This window comes from Leuciscus leuciscus (assembly GCF_965113295.1).
Source record: "Leuciscus leuciscus genome assembly, chromosome: 1".
Lineage (NCBI taxonomy): Eukaryota > Metazoa > Chordata > Actinopteri > Cypriniformes > Leuciscidae > Leuciscus > Leuciscus leuciscus.
Genome location: NC_138725.1, coordinates 12,878,455 through 12,902,918, shown reverse-complemented (window position 1 = coordinate 12,902,918; position 24,464 = coordinate 12,878,455). Strand labels below are relative to the sequence as shown.

Below are 24,464 nucleotides of genomic sequence, written 5' to 3'. Positions count from 1 at the left end.
TCTCTCATCACTTGCTCTCTCACACAGTGTTGACACACCATAAAAGTCCATGAAATGAAACTAAAGCAACAACTCAATGTGACAATCATACTGTAGAATATGACAGTCATATTTTGATGAGTTAACATTGAAGATAACTCTAGCATTATGCACTGGAAAGCACTGATGTGAGAAAGACAGTGATGATGTACCTTTAGAAACGTGTGTGTGTATAGTTGAGGGATCCTGAGAGTGTGTGATGTGGACTGGATTCACTGCTGTCGTTGAATCAGCTTGAGCTGTGAAGATGAATGTTAGTTCAGATCATTAATACTGTACAATATGACATTCATATTTTAACTTTGATCATCACATTACATAAAAAGTTAATATTTTTGCTGTCAAGTTTCAATTCCTGTATTATTTCCAGCATCACGTTTTGGACTGTTACTTCACTGCAGTTCATTAGTTTGAAGCAATGCTTTGAGTTACTCTTCTGTGAGAGTCAAAGAAGCTTTTGTTCCCTCAGTTTGTTCTGGTTCAGTGATACTGATAGACCTTAGTGTTACTGACATTATGAGGCTCTTCTAACACTGTTTTCTCACCTGAATACTTGACAGTGTATCTGACTGAGGTCTTGAGTTGATTTCCATGAGTAAGCTGACATCTCCACTCTCTGTTGTCATCTTCATTCAGGAGTGTTGTAGTCAGAGTGATGATGATACAGTGATATTGATATGATGATGATAATATCTGATATCTGGAGTCTGTCTTCAGATCAACACCAGTCTGATTCACCCACAACAGCTCAAATCCCTTAGAACTGACCAGATTATCACAGGAGTATATAAATACAACTGACAAGAGAGAGTCACAGAGCGGCCTGGACTGATCTCAGTCTGTGAGGATGAAGATGATGATGATGATGATGATGATGGAGACACTGAAACTGAACACAAGACACAAATCACAGACTCTTCAATCATCATCTGAGTTTAAAGGGAGAATCTGCCCTTTTTAAATTGGCCAGATAATCATGAACTTACCATGAAGAACATGCAGATAAACATCAGCATCAGTTCCTTGTTGTCTGTCATTAACATATTGTCTGCAGGTGTATAATCCATAATCTTCTTCTGTGATGTTCTTGATGTTCAGAGAGCAGTCAGACTCCAGACTCAGTCTCTCATGTCTCTCTGTGTCTTTCTTCTTTATCCCTTTAGTAATCAGTTCAACTGTCTCTGAACATCTGAAGCTGTTATAGTAGATCCATGTAGTTTTAGATTTGCAGTCAGAAAGAGCATTATTACAGGACAGACGCACATTTTCACCAGAACTGATGAACACATGATCCTCCACTAATACCTGAAACACAGTATATCTCAGTGATCATTATGATATACATTAATAAATGAAAACAATAAACCATACCAGCATAAAAAGCAGAAGTTTTAAATCATAGTATTTTTCCTGACTTAAAGCAAACAACACACTCTCCAGAATAAACTATTAGTCTTTATCAGAGAGCTGTTCAAATCACTGACACACTCTTAATATGAAGATAATTCTTCATCATCAGATGTTTGAGTGACACTATGTCCAGTATCAGGAATAATACAGTATGATCTGTGTGTATCAATACACAACTCTGAGATCACAACGTGAATGTGTGCAAGAATAAACTGAACATGTTCAAATGAACTCTTTCCAGACTAATTCCACTAAATGTCTTTAGAGAAAATACAGATTTCTTTACCTGTGAGAAGTGAAGAGAGAATGATCAGTCCCAGCAGACACAGATCACACTTATCAGACATTTTGTGTTTCTGTCAGTCTTTCTCTTCATTATATATAGTTACAGCTCTTCCTTTAAACATCATCATCTCCTCCTCTGGTTGTGTAACTTCCTCTGATCTCATCAAATGAGTGAAATCCTGCTAGAGTTGCTGTTTAGTGATACGATGCCACAGTGAAGTGTTGCTTTAAGTGTGTGTGAAACGTGTGAGAAGTGCATATACTGTGAACCACACTCCTTTCTTTTAGCAGTTTCCAGCATGACATAAAAAATCCAGAAATAAAATAATTACATTATTAGTGATACAATTGTTTTGTTACTGAAAAGGTTTCCAATATCCATGACTAACTTGTGAAAATGAATTCTAAAACAGTTTTTAAGGTATTTTGAAATGATTAACGTTCCTGTGGCAACATTTTTGCAAGACGATAAAATATGTTGCGTTGTGCACGTTTCACAACAGTTTCAAAGTGAAATGTCCAGTGAGTGGTAACAAGATTAACAATCACGCTTTAAAATAACGTACACCTACACTATACCCTAAACCTACCTGATAGTGTAAACAAATGCAAATGCGACATGAAAACGTAATCGTAGCCATGGTGTTTAAGATTATTTATGAACTTTGAGCTCTTATATCATGACTCGTCTTTCACGGGATTCGAACCCAAGGTCTTCCAGCTGAGCTACTGAGCAAGCTTAATAAGTTATCATAAATGTGTGTGAAAACGATTAAAAGTGCTTGCTGTTTTACTGCCTCTAGTCTTCATTTCGTTTAGAAACTGCTGTAATATGTACATATTGGTACGTATTTTGCGTTTTGCAACGTTTTTCCAATGAGTCAGTGTTGGCTATATTTTATGAATACCTTGGTGTGTCATTATGAGAGTCAGTATGTGTCATCGGCATCATGCTCTGAAGATACTCAAGATATTTATTCCATGTAAAAATATAATGAAAAAAATAATATCTTTTATTTTTTCTTTTGTAATGAAACGGGTCTTGATAGATTTTTTCGGTCACACCGAGATCAATGACACCAATCATGCCGTAGTCAAATCGAACTTGCTGTCCACAGTAATGATGTCTTTTGTGTCGGTCACAGTCAGGTTTGTTTGGACTCGTTGTGTTTCATCATCGTCTGCCTTAATCACTCTTTTGTTGTCATGGACACTAATGATTTTCAGCTTTACACTCATCAATCACCATCATCATCACCTGTATTTGTGTTCAGTTCTGGTTCAGTCTAATGTCTGGTGTGGTCTTTAGTGGGTGTGTTGCATGTTACTCTGTTCCTGTTTGGATTACCTGTTGGATTTATTAAATATTCATATTCATCTTCCTCTTCGCATGTGTTTCTACATCTTCTCTTCTCTTCTCTTTCTACATCTTCTCTGAACCCAGTTTAGGCGGTGTGAATTCTCACACATTCAGCAAACTGTTCCTCTTCTTTCTTAAAGTGGGTTTCTGAAGAAAAGAGAAACACAAGAACTACAACTGACTTCAGACACAGCCTTATGTGGCAGGTCCAATGAAATTCTTCCTGCCTGCATGTGATTGGTTAGTCTACTCACTGAGTTTCATCCTATCAGTGCTATGCAGTAGAGTGTATATAAACTGGCTGGCTAGAGTGTATGGCATCACGAGTCACCGCCCCTTTCTTCCCGTGTCGTCATTTAGTCGCCATCCAGGTATGTTTGGTGATGTTGGCTGGGTTGTCGTAGCTAACGTTAGCCTATTTTCAGGGTGGTGTATGAAGTCCTGCTGTTGGCATTGGGTTGAGGTTGTTCCTCTTCTGGTAGTTGAAAGTCATGATTGTGTTTTTTATCTAAGTATCCACTGGTATTGTAAAGGCAGGATTGTTTGTGTACAGTCAGAGGTTTGGGTGAAACTGATTAAAGCACGGCCAGTACGGGTTTCTGCATTTCAGTACGGAGGTGCTTGGCTACCGCCGGAGCGCACATTGTCTATGGAGCGAATTATGTGCCATAATTTAACAAACAAATCCAGCATTTTGCAAACAAACTCAATCTACTTCGCAAAGGAAAACTCGACTCGCAAACAAACAGAAAGCAATGTGCAAGCACAAAGGTCAGTTTGAGTGAAAATGCAGTGGAGTAACAAATATGTATTGTGTTTTACAAATATAAATAAATGAGCCAAGATAATACTTCACAAATATATACAAACCATCCTTCAAATTGCATGTTACCTTTGAACAAATACCAAATCTAGTGCATACAAATGCATATCTGTCTGTTATGATTGTGTAAGTGTAACACTTCGCTTTTTATGAGATCTCTCGGCTCGATTTTCTCACAAATGCGTCCAGGCAGATTTTCTCACAAATGCAGTTGAGCAACTTCCTCTTCTAAAACAGTAGATGGCGCTAAACTAGAGGCTAATTTAGCGCTAGTCTTCCAGGAGAAGCACTGATTTGAAATTTGCCTTTGCCTACAGCTGAGGAAAATGACCGGTGAACGGGTGTGTTTCTGTCTTATTTGATCTATAATTAACCTTTTTGAGGTTTTCTCTTGCAAAATGTTTATTGCATATCTAGACAGAAATCCACATTAGCACTTAATTCTCTCTAGGATAGGGGAATCTATAAGCTGAAAGCTCTACCATCATGTTGCTTTTTGTAATTTTTGAGGAGCCAGCTAGCGGGGCTGGCTCCTCATCTCGGATTGTGGAGCTTATCCCGGTCCAGCAGCACCACCAGGGTCTCCTTGCTCACCTGAAAGCGTACATAAATTTTTTTTTTCTTTGTTTTTCCAATCTGTTTTATGTACCGTTAATTTGAATTGTTTTCCTGTTGTTGCTGACTCCTCATCTCGGTCCGCCACTGCTGATCTTGGCTCTGGTTTGTCCTCAGGGATGGAGGCAATTAGGACAGGGGGGTTGTTGGAAGGCCTCTGTCCCAAGACCTCATCCATGAGGACAAACCACGGCCAAGTTGCAGCAGTGTATTTCCCGCTCACCCCCTCACCTGTCCCAGGACACTTGCAATCCTAAGGCAGAGCAAATACACCATACCAGTTGTAAACAACAAGAACACCACAATACATTTCAGCAAAGATGTGTCAATTAACTTGCTTTCTTTGTATTTTTTTTAAGTTGTCCCATTTTCTTTTGGCCTGCAAGGGAGTGACCTTCCCCAGCAGGTCCATTTTCTCCAGAATTCTCCTAAAAAACGTTTGTAGACAAAAAAAAAAAACTACAAAAAACAACTGAGTGAAAGACTATTGCCTTATCTAGTTGTTGTCTCATTGCTGTGGGCTTTGTATAGGGTGAGGGCAAATTTTTGTATGCAAGAGGCAGCTATTGGAAATATTACAAATGGTTAATGACTTTACGTCCAAGCCACAGTGGCCGAGTTTTTGGCCCCTGTAAATAAATGATCATTTTCGGCCCTTTATTTGATAAATTCAGTCGTCTGCTCCTCGGCCCCTGAAACAAAACAAAGAATTACAACAGGTTTTGCCTCAGACCACCTGATAAATGAAGCTGCACAGTTTTTTTAGTTTAAGTTCAGTTTTTTTAAGAAACACCCCTGGGTTTTAACATTTGTTTTGCTAGCTATTTCAGGTATATCAAAGAATGTATTGCAGAGACCGCTATGTTTTTTCAGGTATTCTTATCTACCACATTTCAGCTGGATTTGTTAAGCAAAATTTGTTAAGCAAAAACAAAACATGAGCACCTTCCCAACTGTGGGTTATGTTAACCCAATGCATTGGGTTAAACTCCAGTTGAGTTAAATATTTATTTGTATTTATTACCTTATTTTAATAATTAAGATACACAATGTTTTCAAATAGATTTTTTTTTTTTGAGTATAAAAATAATAAATATGTTTTAAGTATTCAATTATTAATGTAATAAATATTGGTGAGCCTAGTATGTAAATATACACGTGTATAATAAATAGAACAAACAATTATGATATCCAAATATTAAAATATACACATTCAATTTAAAACATGCGTGTACATAAATTAAAAACTACAAAAAGACTTATTAAAAAAGGCTATACTGTACATCAATTAAAAATGTACACAGACGTGCCTACACAAAAAAACTAAAACTCTCTGTACATACAGTTCACAAATTCAAAATATATCTGTATATACAGTACACAAATTTAATAAAAAAAATAAAAAAATAAAGACTTATTAAAAAAGGCTATACTGTACACTTTATGCATTGTGTTATAAACACCTTAATATGGTGTTTGGCTACTGGACCTACTGATGATCAGTAACATTGAAAAAGCTTTTAAGGAGGTGGCAATGTATTGAAGGAACTCCTCCAGGAATATTATAAACAGCATGCTGGAAAAACTCCCAGATGAGAGCAGAAGGCTTTGGGTAGTTAATGTCATAGATGTAGAATATTTTGAAGCATACATCCACTGCTTGAAGTATGGTCTCCTTTTCAATTGCCTCCCCATTGAAAATGATGAAAACTTAGGAGGAGTTCACTTTGTGGATCCTGGCAAATTAGGTACTTTAGTTGGCATGACGATCATTCAATACAATATATTTACAAATGAATCGCAGAAAAATTCAGCAGCATTTACTGTGTAAAAGTAACACTGAAGCAGTATTGTAGTCAAAGTGGTTAGTTCACCCATAAATAAAATTGAGGGTGAGGAATTAATGACAGAATTTTTATTTTTGGGTGAACTAACCCTACAATTAAAGTAGGTTATACCATGGGCTGTTTAAATACTCGATTCTGATTGGCTGGAAGGTGTGCAGTAAAACCCTTTAATGCACAGGTAGTTCCAGTCAGTTTGATTACAGTTACAGTTCGAAATGAATCCGCTACTATAAACATTGGTAACCATAGTAACACAGTTACACTTGCAAGCAGAGTGAGAGACTCATATGAAAACGTTTATTTAGGTAGGCTAAATGGATGATTTTTGCATATCGTTTCATTTGTATGGTGAATATGGCAATTTTGAGAAATGGGCCCAGGCACAAGACGAAAAAGAAGACTTGTTGAATGACAAAAAGCGGCACAAAGAATTAACAATAAATAAATGACATGATTAGTTCAAATAAAGATTGCCTTGTCACTGTCAGTGTTGCCTGTCATTCATAAATAATTTTAATAAATCCATTAAAGAATCATTAAGTTAGCTATATGCTTAAGCAACGAGGGGACTGTAGCTGCTAGACTTTAAAGAGACGCACACAGGTAACTCGCGCACGCATCTCTCTCTCTCTCTCTCTCTGTTCCTTCTCTTTCAGTTCTCTGTCTCTCTCTTTTAATAATGAATTTAAATAAATGTGATAATTCATTCAAATAAAAGCAATCCGATGGCTCTACTTTATTTAAAGTGGACGGAGTGCTAGAACTAACGAGCCGTAACTTAAGAAAATAACCGTCATTTTTACACGTCTGTTAAAAAATTACACTGTGAACATCAGTTACAGCTTTAACTTGTTTTTAACTTGGCAAATAACCAAGGTATAAGCGGGATAATCCACAGCTAGCCATGCATTAAAGAATTTTAATGCACTTCGTAGAGGCAACCACCCTCCGCTTCGCGTCGGGCGGTTCTTCGCCTCTACGTCGTGCATTAAAATCCTTTAATGCATGGCTAGCTGTGGATTATCCCTTACTTAACTCATGGTTAGTCATGACACCTGTGGATAAGCAGAATCATTGATTTTTAATTGATTTGTTTATTTAAGTGTCAAACACCATGGTGCCCAGCCCTCATGGGCTTATTAGACACTACAGTAATAATTTAACAATTATCTCCAGATAGCCACGTGACGAACCCAACATAACATAACTAAACCAATAAAAAATAAGTACACATACAAATAGAGATGGCTTGTCATATGGGATACAGAATACTTTGCCGCAGATACCAGGCCTTTTCTATAAATTTCGCCAAAGCAAAAACATCATTTTCAAAGAGCCAGCACAAAATCTCCCCTTCATATTTCCAAAAAATATCAGGATTTTTTAACTGAATTGATTCAAAAAGAGAGTTCCTTAAGTCACAATATAAAGGACAATAAAAACAAAATGAAATTCATCTTCCACAACCTGGAGATCACAGAATTCACACAAACGTAAATGTTCAGGTGTACCTTTAAATCGACCCACTTCCACTGCCAGAGGTAAGGTACTAGTTCTCAATTGAGCACTAATCAGAATCATTGAAAGATATGTATACAGAGCAATGCAATTTAATTGGCCTATACAGTGCTTTTTTGGATTTTAAGTAATTACGTACTTAGTGGCAAAGGACTTTCTATTTAACAGAAAACAATGTTCCTGAACTGCCTGAAACACCTCATTTGTAATCCTGTCATTAGTTCTGTGACTTTACTATGTTGCCATGTCACATATTTGCACCTGCCAGCAAACACCTTTCTACACCGGAGGAGTTTGGCGTCATGTCAAAAGCAAATAAAACGCAACAGTGAACACACTGGATTTAGATTGTAGACCGATGCCCCATTCTATTTTCTGATGTACTCCTGGAAAAGAGCTGGGGCCTCATTTATAAACGTTGCGTACGCACAAAAGAAGGCGTACGCTGCTCTCTACGCAATAATTGGTATTTATAAAAAGCAAACTTGACGGGAAAATGTGCGGTCCTTCACGCAAGCTCTGACCCAGGCGTACGCACAAAAATGGGTGAAATGAGAAATGGCGACACCGTCGGCAGACGGAAGAAACACGTGAAAGTGTGTGAAAGTGTGTGAAACTTTAGACCGTTGTGTAAAAAAAATGACAATACTGCCTCTCATAAATAACATGAAGACTTTACAAAGCAAGTCTTACAATTAACAGCCTACACGAACACCCGTTTGATCGATCAAAGTGTAAAACAAACAAAATCAAACGAAAATTACAACAGAAATGCTAATTGACACATATTTGCAAAAAGAAAAGTGAAATATGTTCTGCAATAATATTGGCATGTTGTGCAATTCATCCTCATAAATAATATAGTAAACAGAACGAAATAATGTACAAAACTGATATTCTCGTCAATGTGTCCATCTGGCGGAGCAGATAGATGCAATTAGATAGATAGATAGATAATTAGGGAGATATATAGATAGATAAATAGATAGATGTATTAATTGTCCACTGGGGAAAGTTGTTTTCATAGTAAAACATTTCTTCATCAGCTACGGAATCATGGTATTCATGCATATGCCTTTAGTTTGTTTTATTTTTGATAAAATAACGTATGACGTATGCCTCAACTCTGGCGATGCACTAGACGCTTTTTTGCCTCAACTTTGATGTCCGACCATTTCTTCTTTATTTCGGCCACGGTCGAGGTTGTGAGGCTGCAGCATTTACGCCGTCTGCAACCTTTTGCCACTCAAGTGCCTTTTTGGCATTAGTAATGCCCACACTGTGCCCTCCAAACAACATTTTACTCCTCTTTTCCACCTCGCCAACGATAACTTCTACTTCACATTGAGTGAAGTTACGTTTTCTTTTGATTTCCTCTCTGTGTTTGCCATGATTTCGCAATCAATGAATATTAACTTGTGGGCGTTTCACGGACTATTTATGGGCATCTACGGGCGTGACATGAAGCCGCAAAAGCTGCGCTACATTTAGAATTGATTGTGATTTATTAAGGGAAACCTGCGTAGGATGTGCGTGCGCACGGTTTTATAAATCCGAATATTTCTGTGCGTACGCACGTCCTATGTTTCATCCGTACGCCACTTCTGACGCAAATCCTACACAAAGTTTTATAAATGAGGCCCCTGATCTTTTTTTGAAACATGCGCTTTGACATGTCCATTATAAACAGCATGTTTGTGTTTCTGCACATCATTCTGAATAATCAGAAGATTATGTTTGTTCAGAACATTTAACAGCAGATTGTTTTGCAAATGAGGCAAAAACATACTAATAATTTGTTTTGTGAATACATTACATTTAATCATTTAGCAGACGCTTTTATCCAAAGCATTAACTTTTTGTAAAAAAAAAAAAAAAATCAACAATATAAATGAACCTCAAATAATATATATATATTTCAGCATAAGTTGGACGGACGGCTCCTGAACATGAAAGTGTTTTTCTGGTGTAATTTTTCTGGTGCTCTTCTTCTGAATGAGAAGGCAGAAGTGATTTCAGAACGAAGGCCTGAGTGAAACTCTTCCTGCATTGATCACATGTGTAAAGTTTCTCTCCGTTGCGGATCCTCATGAGATTCTTCAGACTTGATTTACATTTACACACATTTTTCCTTTCTCGTTCACGTCCATCAGGTCTAAAAGAAACAATAAATCAAGTGAGATTTCAAATGAGAGACAAAACGTGAAATGAAAAGTGAAGCTCAAAGTCAAGATCACTGATGAGTTCAATAGTCATTTTAATCTCATCAAATCTGGTGGACAACGGCTGTGCACGATTATGATCTATTTTAATGTCATGAAGATGATTTGTGTTATAAATCACTAGTTTGGTCATGAAACAATGTAAATCTGGTGAGCATCAGCATGTTCTTCATCATGAAGAATGAATGAGGAATCAAGATTAAACACCAACCTCTTTGCTCTTCAGTATCTTGATGTTTCATTCTGCAGGTTCTGGATCACTGGCGCTCTCTCTGTCCTCTCCTTCCAGATGCTTTCTGGCAGTTCTGCTAAAAACAAACAAGTTTCAATTCTAACAATCATGATGAGAAAGGAATAATCAATATTTCAGACTCTGAACTAAGTACTAAGGCTAATCACATGTTGAAAAATATAGTGACCGTGATCATGTAACTTAAGATTATCAGGTTGTCGAAGCCACAACAAACAAAACTGACATAAATCAACTAGTGCTGAAACTAGGATTTAAAACCTACATTTAACGTCTATGAAAACAGAAACTGTAGCTAATGTGTCATTATAAACAGATATGAGTTCTAAAACATTATCAATAATTCTTATAACATGCCAGATGAGATGGACTTGGTAATTGCGATGATGTTTTCATTGCTTTGCTTACTTTTCTGACAATGTATACAAAAAAATATTTATGTGTTATACTTAAGAGTAAAGAGAATGGAATATTCGCTGGAATATATGTAAGGGTTAATGCCCTTCGAGGTGTCCATTGTCAGGTATTAATGGACGACGGCGAGGCGTGAACCGTCCGACGCGCGGCGGAGGCAAGTCCATTAATACCTGACAATGGACACCTCGAAGGGCATTAACCCGCTTATACCATGGTCACTTGCCAAATAACACATTTTTAAAACATTAGTGTATATTATAATTAGTTTTACAATCGAAATCTAAAGTTTTTACAAACAATAACTTGGTTTCAGAGATATTTATAGTCCGCTCAGCTCGTAGAACCCTTCAGTTTTGTTTTGATTACTTTGACTGCCTGTTGCTATGGTTACTCACAGCTGGTGTAGCCAGCGCATTTATTTATTAATTTCGAACTGTAAACAGTCAGTTTCACCAGAACTCCTTTACTAGGTGTCCTCTATCACTTTTTAACAGACACATTCTGCAGCCAATCAGAATCGAGTATTCACCCAGACCATGGTGTATATATATATATATATATATATTCCAGCAAATATTCCATTCTCTTTACTCTTAAGTACAACTGTAGTTTTTAACCTTCGGTCTACTGTTTTCCTACACTTTGAAACATTTAGTTTTACAAATGGTTTAACAATCAATGTTTAGTTTAACAATCTTTTAAGGATGAACAAATCAAAACAAATCATCACATTAAAAATAACATTAAAACTGGATAATATAAAAAAAAATTGAAGAGCTGGAAAAAGTGTGAATGGCTTGAAAGTCCTTGATTAGTGCTTGAATTTTACTCTCAAAAGGATGTACGAACCCTGAAATGAATAATGTAAAAACATTTGTCTATTTCTGCCACAATACCATGGTTACACTGAGCATTACTACATTAAATCCACAGGGAATATTGGTGATTTGTGGACTTAAAAGCCATATTACTTCAAACTTCATGAACTCGTTCGTCCATGGCACAATGTTTCTCCTGGTTTCCAAGTCAGTGCCCATGATTTACTCACTCTCAAGTCATCCTAGGTGTGTATGACATTCTTCTTTTAGACAAATACTATCAGAGTTAAATAAAAAAAAAAATGTCCTGGCTCTTCCAAGCTTTATAATGGATTATAATGAATTTCCATTTACTTGCAGTCTAGAGCCCTGTATAGTGCTTTATTTCTGCTTTTACATGAGCGCCACCTACTGTCAGAGAGCGAAAGTCAATAGATATCAATCAATCAACAAGTGTCCTGTGCTCACCACACACGGGCTAAAGCTGGAGAGGAGAGATTTGGCTAGAGTGATGTGTGTCTAACTCAGTGTTTCCCAACCTTTTTTCATTCAAGGCACCCTTTGAAATTTAAAAAAAATGTGTGGCACCCTACACTAGCGTTGTCATGATACTACTTTGATACTATACCTTGTAATGTGTCAATTTTCGATACCATGGCCTACTGTCATATAGATATTTTTAATATTATCCAAATTTTTTGTCCATCCATTTAAAGTCTAGGAAATCATTAATTTCTTCTGAAGAGATCACTTTACATGATGACATATTTAATTATATAGCTTTTATTCATAGGCTATATAAACATTGCTCAGTTACCATTGCAAATCTCACCTTTAAATGTTTGCTCACTCAGTGTATTTGTGTTTTTATATTGGGATAATTTTGTTATAATTGCACAAGATAGCTTGTTTGTAATATATTTTATGTACTAATTTCACAGTTGATCTCCAAATGAATGTAGAAACAACATAAATACAGTATATTTAAAATAATTGTTTAATCTTTTTATGAAGTGTTATTTGATTCTGATGTCACAGCTGCACATGTGGATCCCATACGCGTCCCATTTTCTCACAACTCTAAACGTTCATTTAAAACTTTATTTAACTAATTTAAGACTGCTCACATGAGGATACTCAAAGCGAAAGAGAAGTCGATTCTGGCTCGTGTCGTTCTGTGCGTCGTGTGTGTCAGCATCCCAGACAGCACATTCTCTTTTGTATTTTCTCGCTTGTGTAGTTTAAAAGTGTCACAGGTCGGGGCCACCCCTAGCTTGCGTACTGCCCCTGAGGAGCGGACCGTGGACAGAAGGAGGCAGACTCATGATTAAAAAAATAAATATATTCTTTATTAAATAATAAGGACAGTCTTAAAAGTCTCTTCGCTAGACTCAGACGGAGAGAAGAGTACATAGCTTCACAGCTTTAGCAGGCTCTTCACTGGACTCAGACAGAGAGTGGAGGATACATATGACTCACAGCTTTAGCAGGCTCTTCACTGGACTCAGACAGAGAGTGGAGGATACGTATAACTCACAGCTTTAGCAGGCTCTTCACTGGACTCAGACAGAGAGTGGAGGATACATATGACTCACAGCTTTAGCAGGCTCTTCACTGGACTCAGACAGAGAGTGGAGGATACGTATAACTCACAGCTTTAGCAGGCTCTTCACTGGACTCAGACAGAGAGTGGAGGATACATATGACTCACAGCTTTAGCAGGTTCTTCACTGCTTTTAGCATCTCCCGCAACGGGACTCAAACAGAGAGAGAGGTGAGTATTTTCTAGCACATCAACGGGCTTTCACAGCTTTTAGCGTCTTCACAGCTTTTAGCATCTCCCGCAACGGGATTCAAACAGAGAGGGAGGTGAGTGTTTTCTAGCACATCATCGGGCTTTCACAGCTTTTAGCGTCTTCACAGCTTTTAGCATCTCCCGCAACGGGACTCAAACAGAGAGAGAGGTGAGTATTTTGACTAGAACCACCAATGCCTTCCGCAATTCACTCCTACACTCGTGCTTCACTGCAACCCACAGAAATAATCACACGTGAATATATATGTATATATAAAGCACTGCAAATCTCACAACTCACAGAAAGGGCGCAGACATGAGGTCTCGTCCACTACTCGCTGATGTTAAGCTGGATGGATAGCAGCTGTGAAGCGCAAATCACTCAATGCAGTTACTGGTTCTCCAAGAGAGGTTTCAATCATCACACAGTTCCATTCAGTTCACAGGGACATCAACTGTTCCATAATCCGGCCAGAGTTCAACAACTATCTCACCCAAGGTGCTGACCTCACTTTAGCTTCTCACTTTCTCCAGCCCATCCTTCTCCTTGCCCGGGTTCAAATCTCTCTCCTCTCCTCTCCTCTCCTCTCCTCTCCTCTCCTCTCCTCTCCTCTCCTCTCCTCTCCACTTCGGCCTCGGCCTCTCTCTCACCTGCTGTGTTGCCTGCGTGTCCTTTCTCCCCCCTTCCTCACACCAAAATGCCTTTTTATCTCCATTATTAAAACACGTGTCCCAATCGCTGATCGCCTCCCTCATCTCTCGCAGCTGACACTCGTTTCTTCCTTCATTATCCCGCGATCGGCCATGACATGTAAAACCGGAGCCGGCCTGGTGTCTCACCGGAAATGCTCCGACGGGGAAACACCCCCTAAAAAAAAGGTTCCGCCCCGCCTTTTCGTCACCCCGTGACAAAAGCATTTGCATAAAGAGGAACGTTAATTGCATAAATATTTTTTTAAACACATGAATCGCACGTGTTACCGTTGACTGCAGCACGGACAACAATGTTTTCGAATGTATTCGACCGTAAGCGCAACAATGAAAAATAGGCAGCTTTATGTGGACGCACTGTGAATGAGGCACGGGAATAAAATCACGCGCAAGCTCAACCTCCGCAATTCAACGCCGAAAACTTATGATTTTAATTTTTATTATACATTTGTGCGCATTATTTGTTGTTATTAGAGACATGCGACGATCCAAGATTGATGGTAATTTTTTTTAAAACATTTTAGCAATTTTTAAATGTTTGATGGAGTTTTTACACGGCACCCCTGCTCTCGCCAGAAGGCACCCCGGTTGGGAAACGCTGGTCTAAATTACACAGAAGAGACTTTGTTGCTCAGCACATGAAAATAAACTACTTACCGTGATTTCAGACTGAGGTGATGTGGTTTCTCCACTGCATGGATCTTCATGTGTCGCTTCAGGTGAGTTTGAAAAGAGAAACTCTTTCCACACTGATCACACGTGTACGGTTTCCCTCCAGTGTGGATCCTCTCATGTGTTTTCAGACTTCTTGACTGATTGAATCTCTTGTCACAGTGTGAACACTTGTAAGGTTTTTCTCCAGTGTGAATTCTCTGGTGCCGTTTTAAACTGTTCGCTGTAATATAAGTCTTCTCACACTCAAAGCACATGTACTCTCTCACACCAGTGTGAGTTTTCTCATGTCTATGTAAATGTTGCCGCAGTGAAAAACTTTTTCCACACACAGAACATGAATACGGCTTCTCCTTCGTATGAACTGTCAGGTGTGTCTTCAGGTCTGATGCACAGACAAATGTTTTGCCGCATTGATCACATGAGAACGGCTTCTCTCCAGTGTGGATCCTCATGTGTCCTTTAAGGTGTGAAGATCGTCTGAAATCTTTCCCACATTTATCACAATTAAACGGTTTCTCTCCAGTGTGGATCATCATGTGTAGCTTCAGTGCACTTTTAAAAGCAAAACTCTGTCCACACTGATCACACGTATGCGGTTTTTCTCCAGTGTGGTTCATCTCATGTGTTTTCAGAGATGATGAGTCACTGAATCTCTTGTCACAGTGTGAACACTTGTAAGGTTTTTCTCCAGTGTGGATCCTCTGGTGCAGTTTTAAACTGTTCGCTTCAGTAAAAGTCTTCCCACACTCAAAGCACATATACTCTTTTACACCAGTGTGAATTTTCTCATGTGCATGTAAAGTTTGACGCAGTGAAAAACTCTTTCCACACACAGAACATGAATGCGGCTTCTCCTTCGTATGAACTGTCAGGTGTGACTTCAGCACTGATGACCTAAGAAATGTTTTGCCGCATTGATCACATGAGAACGGCTTCTCTCCGGTGTGGATCCTCATGTGTTCTTTAAGGTTTGAAGATTGACTGAAATCTTTCCCACACTGATCACACTTAAACGGCTTCTCTCCAGTGTGGATTCTCATGTGAACATCAAGATGATATGTGTCTGAGAAACTCTTTCCACATTGATCACACGAGAACGGCTTCTTTCCAGTATGAATTCTCAAGTGGCGCTCAAGACCATCTTTGCGTGCGAAACTGTTTCCACACTGAGTGCAGGTGAAAGATTTATTGGCTCTTCTTTTCTTTAAAAATGTCTTTTTAGTCTTTGAGCGACTCAAAGGTTTTTCTCCAGGTTTGACATGATGTTCCTCCTCCACTTCACTCAGTTCTTCACTCTCCTCGCTCTCTTCCATCAGGTCTGACATGAAAGAAAAATGTATTAAATAAAATTCAGTACATCAAAATAGTTAATTGAAAGAAATATAATTTGAAAGGGCATGAAAGTGAGCCCTAAAGTAGTAGTAGAAAGTAGACAACTGTTTTAAATATGGGGGGTCCAGAGTGTCTGGCACTGAGTTCATTCTCTCAGTTGGTGTTAGTGTTGCACGGTGTACCGATACTTCAAAAGTATCGCGATACTCGGAAATTAAAAACGTCACGATACCTAAATTTTTCAGTATCGATACTTTAAAAAAAAAAAAAAAAAAAAAAACGCCTCCCTATGGACGTCTGTGTTTTTTTCCTGACGCACGCAGCAAAGAACCTCCCGCTGTCAGTGCCATGTGAAAACACTACAGCGAGATGGCTGCATGTGCGAGCACAAGTGGTCCACGACTCGTAGAAAAAGATGACGCGAGGAGTGACATATGGAAGTACGTTGCCTACCTTACTCTGTTGCACGGTGCACCGATACTTCAAAAGTAAATCGGAAATTAAAAACGTCACGATTCCTTAATTTATTAGTATCGATACTTCTAAGAATGACCGCGTTCCAGATTTGTAAGGCCGGCGACACACTGACTGCGTGTCGTGTCCGTTTTTATTTTGGCTCCCATGTTAACTGCCTGCGTGACACACGCGCCTGGGCGCAGCTCGAGACGCGCGGAAAACGCGTGCATGCTTGAAATAGAACAGACGCCTATTTTTCACGCGACATGCAAGCGTGTTGGAAGCATTTCCAGGCAAAATAGAGTAGGAAAAGATGTTTCTATGTCATTTTGACACGAATACATATTAAATGACATTTTGATGTTTGAAAGTTTTGACATAAATACAATAAATGTAATAAAAAAAAATATTATCGATTTTCAAATATTGCCCGTCAATACAGAACGAATTATTCTGTAGCCTATTTTGCCGTCAACACTGCCGTTGTCTTTGCTGCTATATATTTATGTTTAACATGAAGTATAGGCCTTCCACAACTCTCTCCCCACGTCAAATATATCACCAATAAGGCTTATCATATGTTACCAATATTAAACATTGTTTAATATAATCGCTGTTCATATTTTTATTCAAAGTTCAGAATCAAGATAAAGCTCTTATGTTTCTTATGATAAATGAGATAATGCTGCTAAATTATTTTTTTTTTTACCTTGAATGTCATTGCTCTAATTTATATTTCATATTTTGTTCAAATGTTTAATATATCTGCTGTTCATATGTTCATTTATTAGTGTGTTATATGATTAGAATGTTGTCCCGGTTTTAAAATAAAGCACAGCAATGATATTTGAGAGTGTTTCTCCCTTTTCAGGAAAAGTATCGAAAAAGTATCGAAATCGCAATACTTGACTTGGTATCGGTATTGAAACAATAATTTTGGTATCGTGACAACACTAGTTGGTGTTATCAATATATTTTGAAATGAATAATGACATCAATTGGAGGGCCCAATTAATTCGAATTAGGCTACAAAAAAAATTAAAAATTTTACAAAAAAAAACAAACAATTTGATGGGATTTCAAAGGGCCCTCTCCCTAGACGGGGCCCTGGGTAGTCAGGTCCACTTTTCCCCCCACTACCACGCCCATGTAAGTTGTGCAGTTTTGGGGGTATATATGGCATTTTTAAAATTTATTTACCAAAATTAGTAATGATATGTATATGCAGGTTTATTAAAAATAGTGCAATATGTATTATTTATTCCTTTATTTTACAGTTAAATTATTATTTTTGTATACAGGGATTATTTTATTTTTTTAATGTCGCAGAAGCACTTTGTTCCATGAACTGCCTACCTATTTGCACTTCAATAAAAAATAATACTTTGTGGTATTTGGCATATTTGTTTTTGCAGTAGTTATTGGGGGGATATTTTTCCTGTAAAGATATCGAGATATATTTTTTGCTCCATATCGCCCAGCCCTAAATGAATGAATGAAGAATAAACACCAACCTCTTTGTTCTTCAGGATCTTCAGTGTGTTTCATTCTGCAGGGTTCTGGATCACTCATGTTCTCTCTGTCCTCTTTAATAAACTCAGTCTTGGCAGATTTCATCTCTTCCTGATGCTCTGATGCTCGTCTTCACTTGTAGCTGATGGGAATTTACAGCATTTATTGGAGAGTTGATGTGGGAGGAGCTTCACTGTCCATGTGATGGATGTGGGAGGAGCTTCACTGATCTGCCCAAAATCAAAAATATATCAGTTACTGAGTTTGTTTTTATACTAAATGACACTTCTGTGCAACAAATAAATGGCTATTATGATCATTTGCAGAATGCATTTTTATAAATTGATTATATGTCCTTGAAACTTTCCTTGAATGAGGTAAATTTATCTTATCTCATTATTTTTAAAACATTATCGAATCTGAATCCAGGGACAAATCCCATTGTTGCCATATTTTGACACCAACTTTGAGATTGATATTTATTTTACTAAAAACGTTTTGAATTATTAATGGCCGTTCACACTAGACTTTTCCTTCCACTGACTTCCATTCATACGCATGTGAAAGTGGGACACCAGAAACACAAGCTCAAGTGAATAACCCTGTGAGAAATAACAATCCATTCATTATTTGTATTGCTAATCCTAACATTATTCTGTTTCTTCATTAAAATACAGGTATCTAGAAATAAATAAAAGAATATAACTAATTTAAATTCTTCCAAATATGAATAATGGTAAGAAAAACAGTTAAACATCATAAACACAGAAATAAATGTACATATAGTAGCCAACAAATCCCCTCAGTCTGCTGACACCAATGAAATGAGCTTTAAGTGTCAATTTACAGGAGATCTGAAGACACCAGCATAATAAATGAGGTGAAAACAGGAACTATTGTCATGAAATAAAGAGTGTTTTCAGCAGATCTGTTAATATTGATGAGCCTCAGACTATCAACACTCATTCAACAAGCCATTCAGGATCATCAGCAGATCATCTCACTTTATTCTGAGTGTTTGCTGTTAGAAACACATTACTTGAGTCAGGATACATGATAAAAGCCTGTTAAACTGCTCTATTGAAAGACAATACTGTAATTTCTCAAACTATGACATGGATAAAACATCAATAACACAAAACAATGACATTCATCTTCCTCAACCACTACAGATTACAGCAGCATAATGTCCAAATTAATCTAAATATATAGTTTGATCTTATAATAATTACATTAATCACTACACAGTAAATTTGAAATCCGGAAATCAACACCAATGTACTTACCGTAAAACTTCAAATAATAGGGCTTTTATTTTCCCAAATCGCCGAACTGCACCGGCTTGTATTTGAGACAGGCGTCTAACGTTATATGAGACAGGCCTTTAATTTAGTGTTGAGACTTCACCCTGTGCTCTGCAATATACATTTAGTTTTACATTCATTTACAGAAATCAGCTGGTTAAATGAAAATTGCTGATGTTATCGGATTTTCAGTTGATATTCTCAATTCATTCACTTAACGGACGCTCTGAGGTAAAGCGTTCAGACTGCAGACTAAGAAACGATAGTATTTAATTGTAGGCTACAGGACAATCATAACATAGTACAGAAATGATCTTAATTCCATAATATCCTTAAACATAACAATATTGCTGTCCATAAACTGACAAAATGCGCGTCCGGTGTGCAATACCTCGAGTTGTCATAGACGTGACGCAGCGCTAACTCTCTCTGCCTGCCTTGCTTGTGCTAACAGCTCCCGCCCAGATGCGCAGGGCTCTCTTGTGTGCGCAATCTGCTCCATAGAACTGGCTTAAACAGACGATCTGACGGGTTTTAGAAGATTAAATACAACCCGAAACTAAAAAACAGACCGGGCCTCTATTTGAGACCGGCCTTTATTTCGAACCCTGGATTGACGATAACGTTCGTGCCTCGAGGCAGATCTGTAGACGGGCGGAGCGAAAGTGGAAAAAGGACCGGCTTCAGATTTCGCTGGAATTATTTAGAAATTCATTATTTAATTATCAGAAGGCAATGAAAGAATCGAAATCAAGGTATTTTGCAGACATTATCAATAATAATTTCCATAGGCCAAAAACTCTTTTTACTGTTTTTAACACTGTTGTCAACCCAACGGTTTCAAAGTACCCTGCTGTGTCAAAAACAATGTGTGAGGATTTTCTGAGATTCTTTGTTGACAAGATTAATTCTATCAGGCGGGGGATATCTCACCCTGATTCTGATCCGTCCATCTACTCTGTTTGCTGTGCAGAGTTTAGTCAATTCAAACCTATTTCTTTTGAATATCTTCAAGAAATAGTTTGCCGGCTTAAGCCGTCAGGCTCTACTGTTGACATCTTGCCTCCTTATTTCCTGAAGCAAGTTCTTGATGCAGTGGGTCCATATCTTGTGACTTTGATTAACCGATGCTTTGAAACTAGTTCTGTACCTGATGTGTTAAAACATGCTACAGTATATCCTTTGCTCAAGAGACATAACTTAGATCCTACTGTTTTAGAAAACTACAGACCAATTTCAAATTTGTCGTTTATTACAAAGATCCTCGAGAAAATAGTGCTTTTACAATTGCAGAGTTTTTTAGATGAAAATAAGATATTTGAGGTCTTTCAATCAGGTTTTCGAAAATTCCATTCTACAGAGACTGCACTCCTGTAGGTTTTAAATGATATTCTACTTACTGGCGACTCTGGAAACCATTCTGTGCTTGTGCTCCTAGATTTGAGTGCTGCGTTTGACACTGTTGACCATGCAGTCCTTCTTACTCGCCTGGAGCACTGCGCAGGCATAACAGGAAGCGCTCTTGAATGGTTCAAATCATATCTTTTAAATAGATGTTTTAATGTTAATATGGGTGAACACTCATCTGAGTCAGCTCCTTTAGCATGTGGTGTACCTCAGGGTTCCATCTTAGCTCCGATTCTTTTTTCTTTGTATATGCTACCATTGGGTTCTATTTTTAGGAAGCATGGTCTGTCTTTTCACTGCTATGCAGATGACACTCAAATATATCTGCCCTTAAAAAAGAGTTCCAATGGCTTAGAAGCACTCATGACTTGTTTGGCTGATGTGAAAGCCTGGCTGTCTCTAAATTTTCTTAATTTTAATGAGAGCAAAACTGAGATAATAGTATTCGGTCCTTCAGACTCCGTTAGTACACCAAAAATAAATTTTGGTGAGTTATCTTCCTCTGTAAAACCTTGGGTTAAAAATTTAGGGGTTATTTTTGATGATAAGCTGAAATTTGATAAACACATCAATACTGTGGTCAGATCATGTTTCTTTCAGCTTAGACTACTAGCTAAAGTTAAACCCATTTTGTCGAGTAAAAATTTTGAACAATTGATCCATGCTTTCATTACGACGAGACTGGATTACTGTAACTCACTATATTTTGGGATTAGCCAGTCAGCTTTATCCCGGTTACAAATAGTTCAAAATGCAGCTGCTAGACTCTTAACCAGGACTAAAAAACGGGAGCACATTACACCAGTTTTACGTTCTTTGCACTGGTTGCCCGTGCGTTATCGAGTACATTTTAAAATGATTCTTTTGGTGTTTAAATCATTAAATGGTCTGGCCCCTCCGTATCTTTCGGAATTACTTATTGAGTATCGTCCGGTTCTTTCTCTCCGGTCATCTAACCAGAAACTGCTATGTATCCCAAAGTCAAAGCTGAGGTGCAGAGGCGACCGGGCTTTTTCAGTAGCTGCCCCCAGATTATGGAATGCATTACCTCTGTGTATTCGCTCTGTATCATCCTTATCTGTTTTTAAAACTATGCTAAAAACGCATCTTTTTGAATTAGCATATACTTAGTGAGGAAGTGGTATTGAAATGTTTGTTTTATTATGATGTTTTTATTGCTTATTTGTTCTGTGCAATTGTCTATTATAAGATGTGCAGCACATTGGTCAACCTCGGTTGGGATAAATGGTGCTATATAAATAAATTTGACATTGACATTGACATTATTTATCCAAACCTGTATAAATACGTGTAAAAGGCGTGTAAAAGAGACATAAATATGGGAACAACCCTCAAAGTGTTAGTTCGACACTTTGAAGAGTGTTGCCTCTCGCAACACCGACACCAGGGCCGTGCACAGACATTTTGAGGGGCAGTGGCTTAAGGCGAGACACTACAGGTGAATAGGGTAACATTTTTAACTAGCAGATATCACCATGAAACGTTCCCAGTTGATTACCTACATTAAGATGAGAAAAAAATGTATTACAAGTTTCCTATAATTTAATGTTTAAATATGCAAATTAGGCAATATCTAATTACATATGTGCTATTTTGCATATATTTTAAAAAACGAAATCTGAGTATTGGATAAAGCCAGGTTAAAAAATATTTTTTCATTGTGTTCACATATTAGATGGGGAAAAAATTACAGAGGGATTTATGGATATCTACTTTTGTTATCCTGTAAATCAGAATATACTGTCAATAGCCTTAAAAAAAATGATTTTCACCATGTTTTTTGGAATAAAATGTTATATAAATCAGGCTAGGAATAATATATTTACAAATCCCTCTGTAAATGTCTTCATAATATAACTAGGTACAAGACTGGAAAGTTTGGTGTATATAAGTGCTACTGAAGTGGAGATTTCAGACTTGGAGTATGAGAGAAAGGTCATTTTGAGAAAACGGGCTTTAAAGATTTATCATCAGCCAATTAGATTGCGCATTCAGCCCTTTTACTTTCACGATTGGTTGCTGATAAAAAGGAAATTACCATATTTGGACCCGACAGCATTGTAAAGGAGAGAGGGAGCTTTCCGGCGTGTGATGACAGGAAGAAGACAGAGATCGCGGAGCAGCGGGAGGATTAAGAACGCCAACTTTTGTTGAATTTATGAGAAATCTACAGACGCGAACAGAAAAGTGTAGTAGAATAAAGACCTAAATGTGTATTTCGGACTTTTTTTCACCACAAGTCTGAAAGAAGACATGTTATTGAAGACAAATATCCAAAAATCTCAAAATTGACCAGTAAAAAAAAAAAACGATGTTTTTGCCTGCCATCCCTTGTGAAAAAGAAGTGTGCTTAATTGTATTGAAAGCGCACTGTTTGTGTGCTTAAAATAATAAAAGTATACTTTTTGAAAAGTGCACTTGCAGATAATATAATAAAATTAAAATTAAAGACCACTTAAGTGTACTTAAAGGGAATACACTTTAATGACAATATTTATTAACACACTTAAGTGCACTTTTTACAAATGCACTTTGTAATAATATCTAATTAAGTTTAACTTAAAGTAAGTACACTTTCATCACAATATTTATAAACACACTTAAGTGCATTTAAAAAAATGCACTTTGTAATAATGTCTAATTAAGCTTAACTTAAAGAAAGTACACTTTCATCACAATATTTATAAACACACTTAAGTGCACTTTTTTACAAATGCACTTTGTAATAATATCTAATTAAGTTTAACTTAAAGTACACTTTCATCACAATATTTATAAACACACTTAAGTGTATTTTTAAAAATGCACTTTGTAATAATGTCTAATTAAGCTTAACTTAAAGAAAGTACACTTTCATCACAATATTTATAAACACACTTAAGTACAATTTTTTACAAGTGCACTTTGTAATAATATCTAATTAAGTTTAATTTAAAGTAAGTACACTTTCATCACAATATTTCTTAACACACTTAAATACACTTTTTAAAAATGCACTTTGTAATAATGTCTAATTAAGTTTTACTTAAAGAAAGAACACTTTTATCATAATATTTATAAACACACTTAAGTGCACTTTTTATGAATGCACTTTGTAATAATGTCTAATTAAGCTTAACGTAAAGAAAGTACACTTTCATCACAATATTTATAAACACACTTAAGTGCACTTTTTACAAATGCACTTTGTAATAATATCTAATTAAGTTTAATTTAAAGTAAGTACACTTTCATCACAATATTTCTTAACACACTTAAGTACACTTTTTAAAAATGCACTTTGTAATAATGTCTAATTAAGCTTAACTTAAAGAAAGTACACTTTCATCATCATTTTTATAAACACACTTAAGTGCACTTTTTAATAATGTCTAATTAAATGTTACTTAAAGAAAGAACACTTTCATGACAATATTTATAAACATACTTAAGTGCATGTTTTAAAAACTGCACTTTGTATAGTCTACTAAGTTTTACTTAAACATACATTTTAAATAATTATGATTTATAACACATTTTTAAACACACATTTAATTGTATTAATTGCGAGCAAAAGTTAAAGGTATAGCGGAGGATGTTTTACTTCCTGGTGGGTAGTCTAAACTATTGGTCCTCCTAATTGTCAATCATTCTGGTGAATCAATCCA

General features: G+C 37.0%; 2 protein-coding genes across 5 annotated transcripts in view; both read right to left on the bottom strand.

Annotated features, from left to right (window-relative positions):
- LOC309502537 (uncharacterized protein) overlaps positions 1 to 1,888 on the bottom strand; it is a 143,656-nt gene extending 141,768 nt beyond the window's left edge. For 2 of the 4 annotated variants that reach the window (XM_082174938.1, XM_082174940.1), the window contains exons 1-4: positions 1,724 to 1,888; positions 1,026 to 1,337; positions 585 to 928; positions 192 to 278 (exon numbers count right to left, since the gene is read on the bottom strand). In XM_082174938.1, coding sequence (XP_082031064.1) covers positions 774 to 928; positions 1,026 to 1,337; positions 1,724 to 1,796 — 540 coding nt within the window. In that variant the 5' untranslated portion in view covers positions 1,797 to 1,888 and the 3' untranslated portion in view covers positions 192 to 278; positions 585 to 773. The remainder of the gene's footprint in view (positions 1 to 191; positions 279 to 584; positions 929 to 1,025; positions 1,338 to 1,723) is intronic. The other 2 variants (XM_082174941.1, XM_082174939.1) reach the window with 2 other exon arrangements.
- Positions 1,889 to 7,474: 5,586 nt separating this feature from the next.
- The window catches only part of LOC309500154 (uncharacterized protein), a 28,639-nt gene continuing 11,649 nt past the window's right edge, over positions 7,475 to 24,464 (bottom strand). Inside the window, exons 2-5 of the mRNA XM_082171718.1 lie at positions 18,088 to 18,315; positions 14,768 to 16,103; positions 10,331 to 10,427; positions 7,475 to 10,052 (exon numbers count right to left, since the gene is read on the bottom strand). Coding sequence (XP_082027844.1) covers positions 10,358 to 10,427; positions 14,768 to 16,103; positions 18,088 to 18,190 — 1,509 coding nt within the window. The 5' untranslated portion in view covers positions 18,191 to 18,315 and the 3' untranslated portion in view covers positions 7,475 to 10,052; positions 10,331 to 10,357. The remainder of the gene's footprint in view (positions 10,053 to 10,330; positions 10,428 to 14,767; positions 16,104 to 18,087; positions 18,316 to 24,464) is intronic.